Source organism: Grampus griseus (genome assembly GCF_964374135.1).
Source record: "Grampus griseus genome assembly, chromosome: 7".
NCBI classification, from domain to species: Eukaryota; Metazoa; Chordata; class Mammalia; order Artiodactyla; family Delphinidae; genus Grampus; species Grampus griseus.
Genome location: NC_139001.1, coordinates 60,394,755 through 60,416,281, shown reverse-complemented (window position 1 = coordinate 60,416,281; position 21,527 = coordinate 60,394,755). Strand labels below are relative to the sequence as shown.

At 38.8% G+C, this 21,527-nt stretch overlaps 1 protein-coding gene across 1 annotated transcript in view; it reads right to left on the bottom strand.

The window, feature by feature from the left end:
* The window catches only part of SLC25A12 (solute carrier family 25 member 12), a 90,515-nt gene extending 74,015 nt beyond the window's left edge, over nt 1-16,500 (bottom strand). Inside the window, exons 1-2 of the mRNA XM_082658985.1 lie at nt 16,394-16,500; nt 15,394-15,447 (exon numbers count right to left, since the gene is read on the bottom strand). Of these exons, the coding sequence (XP_082515111.1) occupies nt 15,394-15,447; nt 16,394-16,405 (66 nt within the window). The 5' untranslated portion in view covers nt 16,406-16,500. The remainder of the gene's footprint in view (nt 1-15,393; nt 15,448-16,393) is intronic.
* Between the last annotated feature and the right edge of the window lie 5,027 nt (nt 16,501-21,527).

Below are 21,527 nucleotides of genomic sequence, written 5' to 3'. Positions count from 1 at the left end.
ATGAGAAGGATAAGAGCAAAGGACGGTTGGTCTGCTTTTTGGTTAAGCATTTCAAATGTCCTCATTTGTGAATCTGTCTAAACCAAGCCACTAGCTCTTTCAATAAGGAGAGAGTTAAAGTTTTAAATATTTCCTTGGTTGTACTCTGAAAAATACCGTAGAGGCTATCACAACAAATGCTCTATCAGCCTGCACAAGAAGCAGCCCAAAGGTGGACACATTTTTACTAGCTGGTACTACCAAAAGCACCTAACTAATATCACCCCCAAAAAAGTCATGTTCTCTCTACATGCTATAAAAGTCATTCCTGAAAGGGTCCTGGGTTTATATCCTGGCTCTACCACTAACTCGCTGTGAGTCCTTCAACGATGCCATTCTCCTCCCAAGCCTCTAGATAAAACACGCATCTATAAAATGAAAACTAAATAATCTTTGAATTTTAAAACAATACACATACAAATACAGGATAAAGAAAAAATAAACTGAATGGCATTGATAGTGATAGTGAGTGGATTCTACTAATTCTAATCAACTGCTTCTTCTCCTCCTTGAAGTTCTTCAATGTATAGCATAACATTGTTATGCTATACATTGACATGTATACCCTGACATGTTTACCAAGATACGAAAACCACCAGAGTTAAGGACAGGCAGGAGTGGGGAAAGGCACAATGTCAGGGAGACTACTGCAACTGGAAAGAGGGATCAATACAAGGAAGTATAAAAATAGAATTTTAAGAGACTGACAAGTCAACAACTAACTAGAATAAGTGCCAAAGGTATGAGAAACATACACTGGGAACCAAAAAGAATGATTCATTTTGCGGATAGGTGGGAAGGGATTGATGGGAAGGAAAAGAAAATAATGTTTAGAATAGGCCTTGAGAGTAAAACTTAATTTCAACTGCAAATGGAGAGAAGTATTTCAGGCTTAAAAAAAAGCAAACAAATACAGAAATTTAAAACATATATTTATTTCTTTTTGGGGGGAGGAGGAGTTAGTTGGAGAAAGAAATGGTAACAAAGAGAGGGTATACAAAGATATGTAGAAGAAAGTGAAGCTGAAAGGCAGTTTGAGACCAGATAGTGGAAGACTTGGAATGCTAAACTGAATAGTCTGTACTTTATCCTGGCCATGGGAAGCCACTGAAAATTTTACGACAGGAGAGAGACATGATCTGACCTGTGCTCTCTCTGGAGGCAAAGTAAAAGGTAGACTGGAGAAGAGAGAAACTGACTGGGGGCAGGGAGACCAAGCAGTGGCTACTGCAACGATCCAGGTAAAAGAGACTGAGGCCTGAACCAAGGCAATGGAAGTGAAAATGCAAAACAATGGGGACTTTCACCCACTGCTAGCAGCTTTTTCTTTTATTTATGATTTTAATGCTGTCAATTCATACCATTCAAAATTCAAAACGATATACAGTGAAAAGTCTTCCTCCCACCTCTGTCCCCAGTCACTCAATTCCTCACTCCAAGGGCAATCAATTTCTTGCATATGCTTCCAGAGATGTTCTGTGCATAAACAAGTAAATTTTATATATAGGATATATATATATATATGCCAATATATATACATACAAATATGTACGTATGAATATTCTTATCCATTTCTTTTTTACACAAATGATAACATACTGTTTACATTGTTCTATACACCTTGCTTTTTCAAATTCAGGCCTTTTAAAAAGTGATTTAGGGCTTCCCTGGTGGCACAGTGGTTAAGAATCCGCCTGCCAATGCAGGGGGACATGGGTTCGAGCCCTGGCTCAGGAAGATCCCACATGCTGCGGAGCAACTAAGCCCGTGTGCCACAACTACTAAGCTTGCGCTCTAGAGCCTGCGAGCCACAACTACTGAGCCCATGTGCCACAACTACTGAAGCCTGTGCGCCTAGAGCCCATGCTCCACAACAAGAGAAGCCACGACAATGAGAAGCCCGCGCACCGCAACCAAGAGTAGTCCCTGCTCACCGCAGCTAGAGAAAGCCTGTGTGCAGCAGCAAAGACCCAACACAGCCATAAATAAATAAATAAATAAATTTTTAAAAAGTGATTTAGCAACATATATGTACATACACACAAATATACATACATGTCATATATAAAGAACCATAGAAATGCTCATATTCTCTGACAAAGAATCCTGGGCCAACTTTTATGAGAAATTTAAAAGAATTAAGAACTAAATATAAAATAAGAAAATACAAGAGATGGGTTATGGTGATCTTTGTTCTCTCACTTCACAATTTGAGTGTTGCTTTCTTTAATTAGCAGATGTCAATTTTCAAAAGAAACAATATGAAAACATTTCAGAGTATTTACAAAATACAGCAACTAATTGTTCATTTCTTTTGTCACGGAGGTGTCTAATATCTAATACTAATACCTAAATTTGATTGCCAGGACTATCACCACTATATACACAGAACACACACACACACACACACACACACACACACAGAATGTATACTGCACTTACTGAATCACCAGGATTTCACAACATTCTTGACTTTAAAACTATCAGGAAATAGAGCAGCCTTAGCACAAATCACCAAGGACACAGTGGCCAACAAGGAAAACAAATGCTTTTGTTGACATGTACTTGGAACAGGCTTTGCCAGTATCTTAGGTTATAAATGATGCCAGAGAATCACTTACCCTGAGGTATTTTGCTAGTGTTTTCCCCAACTCTCCTAGTCTATTTTAACTTGATTTTAACTGAAAGATAAAGTGCATAGCTCAGAGGAAAAAAACACAAGTCTTCTCACCTACAAGGAGTCAGTACTTGACTTCTGCAGGAGACAGTTAACTAATTAACTCATTAAATTAGAGACAATTACTTGGCAATGTCAGTGAGCCTGCTGCCTGAACAGACAAAACAGAAGAGGGAATTTAGAACTGAAACTAGAAATCTACTCACAGTCAGTCAAGAGACTAAAACATTTTAGGTATTATGTTAACAAAGAAAAGCAGGTACCTCAAAAACAGGTGATACGTTTAAACCGAAAAGTATTTTTTAAAAGAAGACTGACCTGTTTATTTTAAATAACTTCATTGCTTTCAACACTTATTTTAATTGACTGGATAATAATGTTTAAACAGACCAAAAAAAAAAAAAAAGAAACATGGCCTAAAGTAACACATACAGCTAGAAATAGGAAAAGGTTAAGTGGCCTTATTGAGACCTTCTCTTTCTGCTAACCAAAATGACTTGCATGTTTACACTAAAAACGATAAAAAGCAATTTAAAAAAAGTTTTGGATCTCCTAGACTAACACTTATGCTAAAATTTTAATATATTAAAGTAATTTAGTAGTTTCACAATATCATTTCTTTTTTTTTTTAAGTTTTTATAAAATTAATTAATTTATTTATTTTTGGCTGTGTTGGGTCTTCATTGCTGCAGGCAGGCTTTCTCTAGTTGCGGTGCATGGGCTTCTCACTGAGGTAGCTTCTCTTGTTGCAGAGCACGGGCTCTAGGTGCACAGGCTTCAGTAGTTGTGGTGCGTGGGCTCAGCAGTTGTGGCTCACTGGCTTAGTTGCTCCGTGGCATGTGGGATCCTCCCAGACCAGGGATTGAACCCATGTCCCCTTCATTGGCAGGCGGATTCTTAACCACTGTGCCACCAGGGAAGTCCCACGATATCATTCGTATTTTGTTCCTATCATTTCAAAGACTGAACTAAAATGACTTTAAATGAAATTAACCAAATATTATATCCATACTCCAAATAACTTTAGAGTTAATCATTTGCCATTTCAAATATGTTTCTTAAGCAGTCATAAATCCCTCTTGGGCAAGAAGTCAAGGACACATGAAAGACACAGACAAGAAGTAGCTGACAGTATCTGAATAAAAATAGGTAGTCTGTTCTCTCGATTAAACTTTTTCCTAACCTAACGCAAGTATTTTAATGTAAAAGTGCACATAGCTTTGACATTTCCAGAAATATTTGAATTTACTTTGAGTATAGTTCATATGTGTTTGAAAAAGCCTTGACATTCTGAAGCTTGAGAAAGAAAATGGATCTTAATGAAAAATTAGAATCTTTATACATTTATTCAAAATTATTGCTGATAAAAGACAGTAGGGTTTCATATACAGATTTATGTTGTACTTGCACTGAACTACCTCTAGCACCAAGTGATAAGATCATGTTATCTAGAAATGTTTTGCCTATCAAGCCTACAGATCAACACATCAAGACCTCACTTGACTGTAGTAAATTGGATAACAGTAACTCCTTTGCAATTTACCAAATTTAACCTTAAGTAACCTTTAGAATGTATGCAACCTACATCACAGGTCAACTATAAAGTAGACTTTACGTAGAGTCTATACACAACCCTAAATTTCCATTGAGTAAGGAAAAAAAATGTTAACTTAAAATTCAATGACATGAATGAGTAAACCCAGATAGTCTAAATGATATTAAATTACCTGTTTAAATGGTTTAAGTTCAAAAACAGATTTTATTTGATGTTCGATATTTCTAAAAGATTTTCCAGAGATTATAAAGGAAAATTCTGACAGGCTGTGACTAGAAAGTTGGTTACTTTTAAAGAAATTATACAGTGTGTCAAGATAAAGAATTTTCTTTTTTCAGTAATACCAAAACAAGGTAATATATCTAGAAGCACTACTTATTAAGCCGAAAATCTGCTTAAATCAAATCTTTCAGGTTACTTTGTTTTCACTTTTAAAACATTTATCAAGCACCAACTTTGTGCTGGGCATTAGGCCTGGTGCTAGGGATGTAGAGATCAAAAAAACTTAGTTCCAGCCCTCAAGCTGCTCAGAGAGGATGGCATGATGGACACTGAAACTAAGGTCAGAAAACAGGGACTAAGCCTGGGTCGTTAACTAATAGAGATTTCTTGAGCAAACACATAGCTTCTCAGAGTCTCTTTAACAAGAAGTTACAGAAAGATAGATATTTTTGTAAGGGAGAAAATGAGATCTTGAACACCAAAGTACTTGGAAATTGTAAAGCTAATGCATATTGACGTACTTATTCTAAAATGCTTAGAAGACACAGAAAAGCAGAGGATCCCAGTTTCCCTCTTGCGTATTGAATTTTTCAGCTTCTGCTCGAACATGGAGGAGTTACTCTTCTAACTCCTCACCTTTATCCAAACCAAGGTTTCTTTGGGGTTGACTTCCACTATTCTTGGGTTTACCAGAAAATCAGTCCTGACTGGTCTAGGCAGCTTCATCTCTGCTCAGCCAACATGTGGCTGTAATATGAGTCAAAACACACTGTTCCTCCATGACTTTGCTCCAATTAAGATACACTGACATTTTCAGATCTTAACATCCTTGCAATTTCAGTAATTCTCAAATGACAACGTCACAAAGTTCAGTAACTACAAATATCACGTAGAGCATTTCCCATATAGAAAAATGAATTACGTGAACAGTGGAGGAGAAAGACAGGTACCAAGGCAAGAGCTGAGCATATGAAGCTAATCCTCTTGCTGTCCTTCACTATCATTACTGCTCTTACTCCTAATGGAAGCCAAATTTAGTCAGGAATGCATGCCCTTTCACTACACAAGCACTCTATGCAACAAGCAAAGACCGCAACAGATCCAACAACACAAACCCTGTTACAATAGTACAATGTGGAATTCATCTATCATAAATAATATTTTAATGAGAAAAAATAATTTTTAACACATATGGTCACATAAATTTTAACAACTCTATTGAGCCACATTAATTTTTTTAAACAGAGATTTTAATTAGTGACACAAAATTTTTCTGATATTTACTAAAATCTACAAATGCATTAGGAAAAGGCAGTTTTATACATCTAATTAGCACTTTCAGTTGCATATTTCACGTATACTAGAAACAAAACCTTCTATTTAATTTTGCAAAGAAAATTCTCCAGAAGTCTTCCTTTCTCACTCTGATTGCTTCATGAAATACTATTCTCTTTTTGCTTTAAAAAGAGCTGTCCATTACAGCAAGTCCTACTGTCAGCTACTAAACAATGCAATTTCTAATAGAATGAGGAGGTGTAAGACTCTCGTTAATCACTGAAATCAACTAAAGCTACCATAATAAACTAAGTCTATCAAAACAACCCCTAAAAATGGCCAAAAACCTTGTAAATAAAATAATGACCCCAGACAAGTCAATAACTGGAACTAGAATGCTTCTCAGGGCAGATTAAGTTGAATAATTAATTTGCATTGTTTTTAAAATAAATACTTCAATCTCTTGGTCTAAGTAACCATGGGAACATACAAGGAGCGTACACACTTATAAGCCGGGGCAAATCACGTTTGACAATCAAGGTGCAGCTCCTAGGAGTACAGAATGCTTTACTGTTGGTAAGCCTTGATTAAATAGCAAGATTTCTGCCATGGAGAAAGAAGGCCCTTTATCCTGGTAGGGAGCAAAGACAGATCAACAAAATGCAATGTAGGAACCTGGCTTGGGTCCTGATTTTAAAAAAGCAACTTTAAAAAAATCAAACAAGGGACTTCCCTGGCGGCGCAGTGGTTAAGAATCCACCTGCCAATGCAGGGGACACGGGTTCGAGCCCTGGTCCGGGAAGATCCCACATGCTGTGGAGCAACTAAGCCCGTGTGCCACAACTACTGAGCTTGTGCTCTAGAGCCTGAGAGTCACAACTACTGAAGCCTGTGTGCCACAACTACTGAAGCCCGCTCACCTAGAGCCTGTGCTCTGCAAGAAGAGAAGCCACCGCAATGAGAAGCCCGCGCACTGCAACGAAGAGCAGCCTCCGCTCGCCACAACTAGAGAAACCCCACGTGGCAGCAACGAAGACCCAATGCAGCCAAAAATAAAAATTAAAAAAAAAAAAGTTATCTTAAAAAAAAAAATGAAACAAGCATGGAAATTTCAACGTGAATGGAAATCCATGTGGTTAAGGAAAAATTTTAGGTGTGACAACGTATTGTGGTTTGGTTGGCTTTTCAGAGTCATCATCTTTTAGAGACAGACACTAAAGTATTTATGCATGCAGTGATAGGATGTCTGGAAATTGCTTCAGAATAATCCAGTGCAGCTGCAATATAGATGAAGCAAAATTAGCTATGATAGTTGGTGAAGATCAGTGATGGGTACATAGCAATTCATTATGCTACCTTCTTTAAATTCATATATGTTTTAAATTTTCCATAATAAAAAAGGCTTTTTAAAAGGTTACAAAAAAACGAGATGATTCTACACTTACTACCATACCTGTATTGCCCTACAATATTAAGTAAAAAAGGCATGTTGTATTAACATACATAAAGCAAGTCTCTTCCATTTACCATACAACCTTGAAGAGGTTGCTTAACTGTTCTGGGGCTCAGTTTTCTCATCTATAAAATGGGAATATTAACGGCACCTACCTTATAGAGTTGTTCTGAGGATTACATATGATTTGTATAAAACACTTAAAACATTGCCTAAGACATAATAGTAAGCAAACAATAGCACAGTCCTAGAAGCCCAATACTGGCCATGGCACTGGTTTCAGTGAACGATGTTTCAGAAATTTCAGCAGCACTAAGTAAAAGAGAGCTGGACAGAACAGGGAGATGATGATTTTTTAAAAATTACACACATAAAGAATGAATTACAAGTCTCTCTTTCACATCTGTGTCTTGGTATTTCTTGGTTGGACTATTTTTCCTTCTCTGATTCAGAAAGAACAACTGAAGGTTCAAAAGAAAACTCTACATATATCTTCCACAGTCTCCCAGTCTTAAGACCATGGCTCTACCCCTTCTCAGAACCTACAGATTTGTGAGAAATTACCTCTTACGGTGGTATTTCTGAATGTGGGGATTTGTGAAGATCTTCAGACTTATATCTCAAGAATGTGAGTAGGACTTCCCTGGCAGTGCAGTGGTTAAGAATCCGCCTGCCAATGCAGGGGACATGGGTTCGAGCCCTGGTCCGGGAATCCCACAGGCCGTGGAGGAACTAAGCCTGTGCGCTACAACTACTGAAGCCGGCGCACCTAGAGCACGTGCTCCGCAACAAAAAAAAAGCCACCGCAATGAAAAGCCTGCGCACCACAACGAAGACCCAACACATCCAAAAAAAAAAAAAAAAAAAAAAGAATGTGAGTAATTAACTGATTAAATGTACATAATCATAAACACTTACTAGCATCTTAGTCACTTTATAGGTCCAGCACAGTTACCTGGGGAACACAAGGGACTGAGATCCTTTTCAGGAAAGAAAGTCCTCACCTCAGAAGAAAAGGAAGGGGACAAAGAACTATGCTTTACTAGATTCTCCATGTGTCAGGCACTATTTACACATTACCTTATTTATCTTCATAACATCCCTACATGCTAGATATGGTTACTCTTTCTTAGACAGATGAGGAAACAGACTCCAAAAGTAATGTAAACACCTAAGGTCATATAGCAAAAAGGGATCAAATAAGGAGTCAAGTTCTGGTTAGATTACAAAGCCCATGTAGGTTCCAGCTACACTCTGTGGCCTCCTGGATGAAAAGGAGTCAACCAAGGCCCAGCTCAAGATATTCTAAGAGTGCTGTGGACAGGAGGAAATTAAACTGAAAGAATCACAGTCTACTCAAGGCAGTCATCCACGAGAAGGTACAGAAATGTATGAGAAAGCTTACATTTCAATATGATCTATCTAAATACAATGTATTTAAAATATAAATTGAATCATTCCACTTCCAAGGTGAAGGACCTTCAGCGGTTTCCATGACACTCTTTATAAGAAGAATCCAAACTCTTCTTCATGGCCTACAAACAAGGCCCTGCTTGGTGTGGCTCCTTCAGCCTCATCTCTTACTGGCCATGCACCCCCTCACTCACTGATGCTTCAGGCACACTGGCCTCATTTTTGTTTGTTGAACATACCAAACCCTATCACCATCTAGGCCCTTGCACTTGCGGAACTCTCTATACCTACCTTTCAGTTCTCAGCCCTAATATCACTTCCTCAGGGGCCTTCACTAGCCACCATCTTGAAAAACAATCACCTTTTCCATCATTCCATTTATTGGACTTGTCACAATCTGTAGTTGGTTTTGGCTTGTTTATTTGTTTCTCAGTGTGTGGGCTTTGTTATTGTCTGTCTCACCCCTACCTAAAATGTGAGGTCCTACCTTCACTAAACTCCTCTATCTTATCTACAAAGGTAGAACCACACATATGACTCGCCTATCACACAGAAGACAATTAAAAATGTATTGATTGGTAGTAGAACATAGATGGCATTTAATAACACATTTTTTCATCTTTTCAATTATTTTTTAATCTGTCTAGCTGATTCAAGGATAAAGTCTTCACTATGTTGCTAGTATGCCCTTAATGCCTAACACTGTTTTATTAATAAGAACTCTACATAGTTTACGGCAAATACTTTATAAACTAAAGATAAATGTTATCATCTTCAACTCATATAGTCTGAAAAACTGGTGAAAACCTGTTAATCAGTGTGGCTAAGAAAACTATAGATCTCCTTCTGTGTGTCTCTTACTGGGTTCTACAACCCAATTTACACTGCAAAGTCCTTTTTTAACTTCAGGTTCTGAATTACTAAGTTCTTACTTTTTAAATTATTCACTTGCTCAAAATTTAATACATATACATTGAAATTTTGTTTTTATTTCCCCCGAATTCTTTCCCCAACAAAGTTAACATTATCTATCCTTCCATACCTTTCTTAATGCCCATTAAATTATATCAAACATATATATGTTTAAATATACATACAACATATATGAAGTAATGTTTAGAAAAGTAGAATCATTCTACATAAACTTTTTTACATCTTTCTTTCCTCATTTATAGTACACTGGAAATCCCTCTAAATCAGCTGGAATAAGCCTAACTCATTCTTTCTCGTGTCTGCATAATTTTCCATGTTATGGTTATTTCATAATTTTTCTACTGCTTCCCTTTGATAGCATTTATTTTGTCCCCCCCCTTTTTTTTCTATTTTTTGAGGGACAATTGAGTGCTGCCACTAACAACCTTGTACATATATATTCTTATGAGTATTTTTATTTCTCTGGGATAAATATCCCCAAAGTAGGACTGCTTGTTTAAGTGGTATCTTTTTATTTTAAACCATTGCCAACTGCTTTGCAAAGAGTCTTTGTTTCCACAAATGCAGTATGAGAGCACCTTTCTTCTCCACATTTGGCCTCAGTAGGTGTTATCATCTTTCAATACTTGATAATCTTATTAGAACTGTAATATTGTGGTACACATTCTACACTTTGGAAAACATAGTCCTAACTCATATTTCAACAAAATAGAAAAGTCTCTTGCTAAAAGCCCTGCTTAATTCCCTTCTCAGCCACAGGTTACTGCCAAAAGTAAATAAATACGTAATATGTAAACAAATAAAGCACATTTCTTTCAATCAAAAATTTATATGTTATCATAAAAATCCTAAGGAAGAATCACTCTTTGCTTTACATTAGCAGCAGCATCTTCTATACCTACTTTCTAATGTAAAATAAACAAGATAGAAAAAATGCATTTTCATAATTTTATATGGGATATGATCTTCATTGCTACATTGGTGATAATGAAAAAAAGAACAGGATCAAAATAATATTTGGTTTCTACATTGCCATACATTTTTGGTCTAGCATATATAACGGTACAGTCTCAACATGTATTGCTTTTATCACAGAATACATTGGTAAATGAACAACAGAAAATCTATCAACTAAAAAAAAGACAGAGGGCTTCCCTGGTGGTGCAGTAGTTAAGAATCCACCTACCAATGCAGGGGACACGGGTTCGAGCCCTGGTCCGGAAAGATCCCATGTGCTGCGGAGCATGCCTGTGTGCCACAACTACTGAGCCTGCGCTCTAGAGCCCACAAGCCACAACCACTGAGCCCACGTGCCACAACTACTGAGACCACGCACCTAGAGCCCGTGCTCCGCAACGAGAAGCCACCGCGATGAGAAGCCCGCGCAACAAAACGAAGAGTAGCCCCTGCTTGCCACAACTAGAGAAAGCCCATGCACAGCAACGAAGATCCAACGCAGCCAAAAGTAAATAAAATAAAATAAATAAATCTATAAAAAAAAAAAAGACAGAGATCTTGAAAAATCATTCACTTAAAACAGTTTTTTGTTTTGTTCTGGTTTGGTTTTTTCGGCCCCACTGTGCAGCTTGCAGGATCTTAGTTCCCAACCAGGGATTGAACCAGGGGCCACAGCAGTGAAAGTGCCAAGTCCTAACCATTGGACAGCCAGGTAAGTCCCTTAAAACAGTTTTTTGTTAAACCTACTTTGCCACAAAGCACAGACCAAACCAGATTAACTCTTCATTTTGAAATTCGTCAGGCTTATAACAAACAGCCTGTGACATTCCTGTTGTCCTCACCTCACCTCCCTCTTCATTGCTTCTATTGTCTCCTTTTGCTACTGTATACCTCTGATGTAGCAAATTTGGTTAAATGATAGTGTGTGGGTGAGAGAGGTAAAAGAAGGCATAAATCAAGAAATGACAGTTGTAAGGGTAGCAACAGTAAAATATTAGTTTGACAGATGGTTGTAAAATTATAGCAGTCTAACACATAAGAATTCATAATTTTGCTCCAATTTTATGAACTTGGGTGACAGGAAAAAGCAGAATCCTAGTGAATATTATTGTTCTTTTTTAATTAATAGAAAACATAACTCATCAAAATTTGAGAAACAACACAGACAAAATAAACCTATTTCTCTATACTCAGAACCATAATGCTTTACTCTCATGAACTTGCACACATCATTCCATTAAACATAGATACAACAGCACTTTCAAACAGGAATATTTTGCTGTTTACAAAACAAATGATTTTTTGAGCCACACCGACTATTCGTGAATTTAGACAGTTTATGCCACAGATCTAAATTTTACAAAAGAGAGCTTCCAACTGCATTCTAAAATTCAAAATTAAATCTTCTCTTTAAGTAGCTCAAATGACCCTGAACTCAAGTGACCCCCAAATCCTACCAAAACCAAATTATACTAATAACCGAATAATCTAGATTTTAGTCTTTGACTATACCCTTTTTGTGAAACTCTAAACTCCCATGGGATCATTCTCCCTAGTTCCCCTCCTCCTCCTTCCACTTCAATTGAGGATATCCCTTATAAATCAGTCCCTTATTCCCTGTCTTGTTTATTTTATAAGTAATTCCCCTAACCTAAGGATTCATCTACCACCTGTACAAATTTGTATCTGACTTTTTTTTTTTTTTTTTTTTTGCGGTACGCGGGCCTCTCACTGCTGTGGCCTCTCCCGTTGTGGAGCACAGGCTCCGGACGCGCAGGCTCAGCGGCCATGGCTCACAGGCCCAGCTGCTCCACGGCATGTGGGATCTTCCTGGACCGGGGCACGAACCCGTGTCCCCTGCATCGGCAGGCGGACTCTCAACCACTGCGCCACCAGGGAAGCCCCTGTATCTGATTTTTACTTACTGGGACACATTTATTTAGCAACCAAACTTCAAACCGCGCCCCCCCCCAAATTCCCAAAATAGATGCCTTATAAATTAACATCTATTCTAAAAATGCCAGATTCACTACTCCTTCCTTTACTTTCACATTTAATACCAAATTCAATTGATTCATCCCTTCCAAAGTCCCTGGTATTGTCCTTCCATTCCATTTCCTCAGCCATCAGCCACTCCTGGTCATTATCTCCAACATGAATTATTTCAATAGCCTCTTAACTGATCTCTCTACCTACTTCCAACCTCTCCATACTTTATCCAACATACACAAAGAGCTGCCAGAATTCACCACTTCAGTTTGCCCACTCAGAAACCCACAGTGCCTTCCTACTGTTGCAAACCTAAACTCCTTGGCCAAACGTTCTAGGGAGTCACAGTGTAAAGGTACTGTTTTTCATCACCTAAGTAACTGGATTGCTTCTTCTTTAACTTCTTAAAAAACACAGCTGCTGTTAGACCCTTACATACCTCTAGCTTTCAAAAGTCATCCCATTTCAAGATCCCACAAGTGGCAGAGAATAAGGGTTAAGAAGATGGATTCTATAGTTTGATTTGAATCCAAATCTCTACCACTTATGAGTTAAGTGACATTAACCAAGCCAATTAACTTCATCTGTTTAACAGGGACAACAATGCTATCTCCTAAGGTTGTTATGAAAATTAATAAAATACCCTTACCTGAAATATTGTAAATCAACTACATGTCAATTAAGAATTTTTTTAAAGAAAATTAATATAATACCCTTAAAGGACTAGGTCAATACCCAGCATACTACAGAATGATCAGTAAATTATAGCCACTGTCATTATTATCACATGACCACAATTATCTGGACAAACCAACTTGACTGTCATACCAGAGGCTATGCATTTGCCTTCATTATTCTTGACTCCCTCTACCAAAAACTGTGGGAGATGGAACCCGTCTCAAAGAGGAGCTTGTCATATGTCCATTACCATTCAAGTCTTGGCTCAATCCTCCCCTGTAATTATTCAATATACTAAACTAAATACAAGTGCATACATGGCACACAAATAATCCTCAGTAAATATATGTAGCAACATTAAGTTATAAAGAAATGCATAGTTAGTATGTATTTTTGCCTATTACCTCTAAAATATTTATAAACCATATGTATCTAAAACAAAACTTTCTAAATAATGTTCTACAGCTTCAAGTAACTATAGTTTGAAGTATTTCAGACAGAAATTTTAAAATCTATGTTACTTGCTAACTGCCCTCAAACTGATTCAACTAAAGCTGCTTCAGCTACTTGACGGTAAGTTATCTCCTCTGTCTCTTACCAATAACTCTTGGGTCAGTGCTTTACAGTTAGTGCTGAACATGCAATTATAAATTCCACAAAGTTTCAGTATAAAAAATAAGGGCATCATCAAAATAATGTGTAAAAAGATAAGATTTAAAAGTTTTCAAAAAGCTAGGCACAGTCCCAGCTCTCTCTGTATTTGCATTCTCCCCTCTCCCCAAAAACCAAATCCATACAGAATCACAGATTTTTTCCATAGGATTTTTAAAGCTGAAAGGACTTCAGTTCACATTCCCTTATGGCCCACTGAGTCCCACATGAGAAGATGAAGCCCAGGAAAGCCAGATAATTAGCTTACAGGTACCACAACCAGATAGAGGCAGGGCTGGCAACTGAACCCAGTGTTCCTAACACCTGGGTCAGTGCTCTGTTCATCACCTCCTGCAGCATTTTCAAATGATTTCTTCCATGCCTACTTAATTTAGAAAATAAAATGAACTATATCCATGAACTCCTCATAAAACAATTGAGTACATGGTGTGGTTAACACTGACATATTTTTGGTTATTTTCAAGAACAACTGTGAGGAATAAAGGTTTTGAACCATAAATAGAGCATTTCTATCACAATTACTTTTGTTCTGGAAATGATGCTTCCCTTCAACAGATTTTATAAAATTTAAGATTCTCATTTTCACTAATTGGTCATCTGTGAAGCGTGCTCCCCAACAATAGCTTAAGCAACTCACATGTCTCAGATAAAAATGTCATCTATTCCAGGCTGATCTGTATATGTTAGAGTCTGTTCCTAATATAGAATCATAGACTTTTGCAGTTGGAAAGAACCTTGGAGATCACCTCTCATTTTACAGAGGAAACTAATACCCAGCAGGGACCTGCCCAAGGTCAAAGTTTCTATATGAGAACCATGTCCAGAATAGAAAGTTCTTAAAAGATTTCAGAGAAAAATACAACATTTGGTAGAACACCTTAGCTTGTCTCCCTTTATATGTACTTAGGTACAATTTCCTGCACGCAGAACTTTTGAAATTTAAGAAAAGAAAGCAAAACAAAAAAACTAAGCCAATTCTTTAGGCGTCTACAGCAAGTCACTGATCCTAAAAACTTAGCAGAAGTGAAGGTGGATCCTTGCAAGAATCCCAAACAGTAACATTTTGTAACACAACCCCCAATGCCCATGGACATAATATAAATAAACAGAGGGCGAAAACACACAAATTAAGAACAGTTATAATATTCTTACCTCTGTAACAAATTACACAGTTGCTTAGAAGTAGGAAAACTTTATAAGCACACAGCTTTCAAGGAAAAAAGAATTTTAATCATCATACCTATCAATTGCACAAGAGTGTCAATACATTTTGAAATTTTATTTTGGTCACAATGGTTAAGAGAAGATGGAAATCCTTTTTAGTGTTTTTTTTACATGTCTTAAGTCATGTTAAAAAATGTGAGGGAAATCTTTTTATAAAAACGTAATAAGAGACTTATAATCTATATTATCTATTGTCAAGTTCTTAAGAATACATGAAAATAGAACATTCCTGAAAGTTAAGGCCTAAAAAGTACTAGACTTATATCTCCCCCACCAAGAAAAAGCACAGCCCGTAAGCCAATTTACCTGTAGGAATATGTTTCTTAACTCCTGAGGATCACCTCGCTTGGTTGTCTGCACCTGTAAGAAAAAAAAGCCAGTTAATGCTTCACTAGAGACCAGGCAATCTCTTGAGATTACAGTTCACAAATGCCAGCAATCAATGCTCTTATCTTTTATAAGGGCATTTAGCTTAAAACAAACCAAAAGCACTAATACTGATAACAACTGTCAAATTGGAGCTCTGTGACCACAGGGTGGAAAGACAGGTGTGAAGAGCCTAAAATATAGCAAATCTACCACATAGATTTCCCCTGGACTGGAAAGGGAAGGCCATGAGGATCAATCCCCTACCTATTCCACATCCACCAGCAACACATTTGGCAACCACCCACCTTCAAATCAAGAGGCCATTAAGGCTAGTAGAGACAACAGGAAAGTTGAAACTCCCAAATTAATCGCATGGCCTACTGGCCTTTCTTCCCGTGGAAAGCAATCCAGAATATAATTATCTCCACGCCCCTCTCTTTCTCCACCCAACCTAAAATCATGAAAACCGCTGCAACGTTTCTAAATACTTTAGCCATCCTGCCACCTGCAGCTCAAATGCCAACCACTGCCCCCTGCTCCAGAGGCCCCAAAATACTCAATTACTCACCCCCTCCCCCACCGCGGTACACAGATGCCTTAGGCATCCCCGGCTATATATGCCACTTCCTCCCACTCCCTTTCTGATGCCCTCCAACCCCTGGCTCACAATTCCATGTACCCAGGGCAGGATACTACGCTTCCTTCACCGACCTGTGGTCCTTACAAGCCCCTCCAACTCAAAATCCCTCCTCCTTCCCCTCCCCCGGCTGGGCATCCTCTCCCTCCAGTCCAAGCCCCGCACGGCTCTCCCTGGAGCCCCAGGACACGCTATCTAACAATCAGGCAAAGAAGTAAATAGGAAGAGGTGAGGGACTGCAGGCACGGTCCCCGGAATGTCTCTTATGAAATAAAGACAGCAGCAGAGAGTTAGAGTCACCTTGACCGCCATGCTGTGCTCAGAAGCCGGGGACGAGCGAGTGAGCGAGCAGGGCCGAGCTGTCAGGGCACGCGCGCGCCGCCTTCCCGGCCGCGCCCGCCCTCCCTCCCGCTCGCTCGCCGGCGTCGCGCGCGCCTCTATGCAAATGAGCCCGGGGCGGGCGGGGCCGGCAGGGGGCTCGGCGTCCCAGCCAGAAAGAGCTGGCCCGCGGGGCGGAGGGGGACGTGCCTCCCGCCGGGGAGACTGGAGGACCAAGCCGTGGGATTCCGGCGTGCCGCTTGATTGCCGGCAGCTGAGCAGCCGCCAGGAAAGCCCCAGGTCTCTTAAGGCCTCTTAGTGGGTGTGGCTTTGGGAGCCGACTTCAGCCAAAGTCGTTTTCTCCTGAGACTTAGAGCAACACTTGGGGCCTAGATTGAGCAAGATTTCGAAGGATCAAAGAACATGTTCCGTTTGAAAGAATAACAGCAAATGAATTGATGACAACTAAAGGGAAATACTGACAATAAAACAGATTGGGAACCACTCACTCTGGGGAAAGCCTAAGTAAACATAACTTGAGAAATAGGTCCTTAAATTGGCATGCGATGAATACGCTTAATATACTTGTGCTTCGTGTACTGTTATAAAGCTTTATTAGTAGACTCCACATTCCTAATCACCCAAATCCTTTGTGCATGAGGTGGGGCACAAATGCCAAGGGGGAAAAAAATCCATTTGACAGGGCTGGCACTGAATCCTGGCTCAACTTGCCTCTACATAAACATTTCCAGCCCTGTCTAAGAAAGGGTAGCTCTACTTTGAACCAAAATAATGTCTCTCAAACTGAGTTTTGCCATTATGACTATATTGAGCCAAATATTGAGTCATTCAACAAATGTTTGCTGGGCATCTGTTATATGCCAGATACCGTCCTGCTTATAAAGAATACAAAGATTAATAACATATAGCCCTTACTGTCCAGGAGTTTACAGATGGTCAGTGCTTCCCCACAACCCCAAACCTAAGTGTATTTTTTTTTGTTGGTTGATTGTTTTTAAACCAAGCAAGCTTCCTGTTTAAAAAAAAAGTCTAACAACTCCAAGGTTTAGCTTATCTCATTTAGCGCTATAATCCCTCTCCACCCTCTTTTCCATTTCCAGTGTTGAATCTCACAGGAGGCTTCCCTTTTCTCCAGTCTCACTAATCATAATATTTGTGTTAAGTATCCAAGTTAATATTGTAGAAATGAGGCAAGTGGACTGGCAAATGGAAATTGTTGATAAGGAATGATATATTACTAGTACTCCTAAAGTGAGCTTTTCTACTGCAGTTGCTTTAACTGTCTGCCACCATCACATCTCTTTCTTTAGTCCGTTCAAAGTTCTTTTAACAATGTAATTGGACATAAGGATTTACAAATTCATATTTTGTTTTACCAGCACCTTATGTCCCTGATACTCTGCTCTCTTATTTTATGAAGTTTCTCTAAGTAGGAATCTCAAGTTGTTTATTTTATGCTACTTTTCAAGGGAAGGATGTCTGTTTGTAGCCCAAAGTCCCTTAGTTTGAATATAAGTACTTAAGGGAAAGAAAGACATTTATTTAAAATGAAGGGATTATTTTCTATTGGAACACATTGTTGTTGACCAAATCCATACCGTTGGAGTGAAATTTAGGGACAGACTGGCCACTTGTAGAGAGGAAGACAACACTACATTTAGACAGAACCCACCACAATAATTCATAGGTATAGGCAGGCACCAGGCCACAATAATAATTTTCTTGAATAAAAAATAGCTGATCTTTGAGCAAGCTCTAGAGTTTCACTGATGCCAATCTAGTTGCAATGGAGATGATAAAATAATTTAAAACTAAGGCTGCCAGCTACCCTAAATAAAGAGAAGTTAGGAGAGCTCAGCTACCCTAAATAAAGGTGAATTTTGGGACTTCCCTGGTGGTCCAGTGATTAAGAATCCGCCTTCCAACACAGCAGATGCGGGTTCAATCCCTGGTCAGGGAACTAAGATCCCACATGCTGCAGGGCAACTAAGCCTGTGCGCCGCAACTACTGAGCCCACGTGCCACGACTAGAGAAGCCTGTGCAACAGAAATAGAGTAGCCCATGTGCCACGCACCGCTACAAAGACCCAGCACAGACAAAAGAAAAAAAAGGTGAATTTTGCTAGGTTTTTCATCTATCCAAATATAACAAACAATAAATTGAACAAAGGTGTTAAAAGTGTGTACTGTGGGATGAACTAAGTATGGAAATGAATACAAAAGCCTATGAGTTAGAGCTTCTGCCCTGAAAAACTTTGAAATCTGTCCTTCTGTTATGATGATTGGCTAATAGTATTGTTAGCTGTTAAAACAAACCACAACTTACTTTTTCCTGAATTGTAGATGATCAGGGTTGAGGGAAAACTTATTAGTTAATGGAATAACAAAAGACAAACCTGTCAAATAAGATTCACAAAATATTTGGGAAAAGGAAGTAGAAACAATTCAAAACTTTTTATAATTTTTAAAAATAGAATGCCAGTATAGAAATTTATAACTTTCTTTAGACTGCAAATGATATTTGTAAACAAGAAATAATTTTAACACCTTGGCACAACTATAAGTTGAAAACTTGATAACTGAGTCTAAAAAGAATGACATTTCAGAAAGTGAAATTGGAAGTTAAGGGCTAAGAGACCAGCTGCAAAGGTACTGTCATTAATAGTCACTTTTTAGAGTTGGTTTCATAAAATATTTAATATGAAGCTTGACTGAGCTGGAAATTTAAATCTGCTTGTGAAGTCCTTGCCCATGAAAATAATATATTACCCCCAGATGCAAAAACGAAGTATGGGCTTACTAGACAAATCCACAGAAATATGTCTCCAACTCCCAGGCAGCTGACACTGCATTAACTTTGTGGGTGAAAGTTGGAATTATCCTAATGCCTAGCGCCCTAATAAACTAAAATGTAGTTATTAAAACAAGAGGCAATTTCCAATGAGCTTGTTCTGCCACAACTCCTGGCCCTCCTTCTATCTTTAATAACATGTTCTTTCTGTTTATATTCTAGCTCCCTTTGATTATTTTACTGACATGGATACATTTTTGTTCCCATTTCCATATCCCACACAGCTACGACGGATGCCATCTTGCAAGAACTAAATCAAGGTGGTGTACAAACATGTAGTAGAGCATTAGGATATCACTGACTAATTAAACCAGGAGTGGGGCTCCTCCTAGATTAAGGGTACATACACCATCACTATGATGAGGAATAAGTTGGCATTTATGCCATCCCCACATCAAGATGCTCACTTAACATATTTGAAATAAATAGCATAATGAAATAAATGGCACATACACACAAAGATATTTGAACATCTGGAAATTTTAAGTGTAGATTGGTTTGAGCCTACATCTAGAAGTATAAAATGGTTCTTTATATTTTATTGAAATATTACAAAACCTACAAACTTTATAAGTTGTGCTTTTAATGTTTTCCTTGCTAAGAGTCTATATGGGGAAACGGCAGGGGTAGACTGGGCAGAAGTATGAAGAGTTGTGTCCAAGTCTGAGCAAATTATGTTTCAGTTGGTAGGCTGACCTGGAAATCAATAAATCAGAAATTATTATTTCAACCCAAGCCACTTATAGTTAGATACTAGATAAATGACACATTTTAGGACTTCTCTATACTGTATAAGTATTATACTCCCTGTAGGAACATTGGCGCTAATTGAAATAAATTCTCATTTTTGGTGGAGAGGGAAGAGTAGCATATCAGAAATCAGATGAAATAGCTGTACTCTTGCAATTGCATCTTCCTAAACTGCTCTTCCTCACAGTCTGACTCTAAGTCCTATAAATTATGCAATGCAGATAACAGTGATCTTAGTTTGGGACCACAGTCTTCTTTATTCCCTTGTGGAGGCAGTAACAGCCAGTTTTCTTTTCAATAGATTTTGTAAGGAATTCATGGAATGAGCTGCTCTAGATGTTGAAGGCTGTGAGTGCCCTATTACTGTATTAGTCATGTACAAGCTGGTATTTAGTGGGAAACCTTATGATCAGATGGAGGATTGAACTAGGTGAGCTTTAATGCTTCTTTTAACACTCTAATGTTATGATTTGGAATGACCCAAATTTTAGTTAACAAACATTTATTAAGTGCCTTGTGTTGGTACTAAACTTGCTGTTGCAGCTATAGGAAATATAAGAAAAATAAATAGCATGATTCCCAAAGTATGGAGAATATTTTATTGCGGCAACAGCTACTATTCATTTTTTCAATGAATAAAGCTGAAAGAATGATACCAAAACCTTTGTATATGCCAAAGGCCAAGGCAGCTTTAGGTAATAATTGGGTAAAAACTCTGTGGTTTGTCACATATTCCCATTCCAATCAAAAGTATATAACTGGAAGAGCAAACATCCTGCCCAGTCCTTCAGCCGCTCACCCCTCCCCTCCTCTGGGGATTTACTTGGATCTGGTTTTGGCCTCCCTTCCACTCAGAGGTCAGTAAGGAAGGATGCTTTGGGTCTGATCCAAAGTAAAGAAAAAATTTCCACTTTAAAAATTGTGGGCTTCCCTGGTGGCGCAGTGGTTGGAAGTCCACCTGCCAATGTAGGGGACGAGGGTTCGGGCCCTGGTCCGGGAGGATCCCACATTCCGTGGAGCCTGCACTCTGGAGCCCGCGAGCCGCGGCTGCTGTGCCCGTGGGCCACAATCCCCGCGCCGGGAGCCTGTGCTCCGCGACGGGAGGAGCCGCCGCGGTGAGGGGCCTGCTCGCCGTGGCAGGGGGTGGGCCCCCAGCTCGCAGTGGCAGGGCAGGGCCCGCGTGCAGCAGCGGGGACCTAACGCCTCCAAAAATAGACAAATTTTTTAAAAAATTGTGCTGGGAGAAAAACAAAGACCCCAGAATATCCAAAGCAAACTTGAAAAAGAACAAAGTTGGAGGACTTACACTACCTGGCTTCAAGATTTAGTATAAAGCTAAAGAAATCAATATTGTATTGTACTGGCTGGCAAAAGGATAGATAAATAGATCAATGGAACAGAATAGAGAGCTCAGAAATAGTTCCAGAATTATAAAGTCATTTGATTTCTAACAAAGGTGCCAATGCAATCTAATGGGGCAAGGAGTCTTTTCAA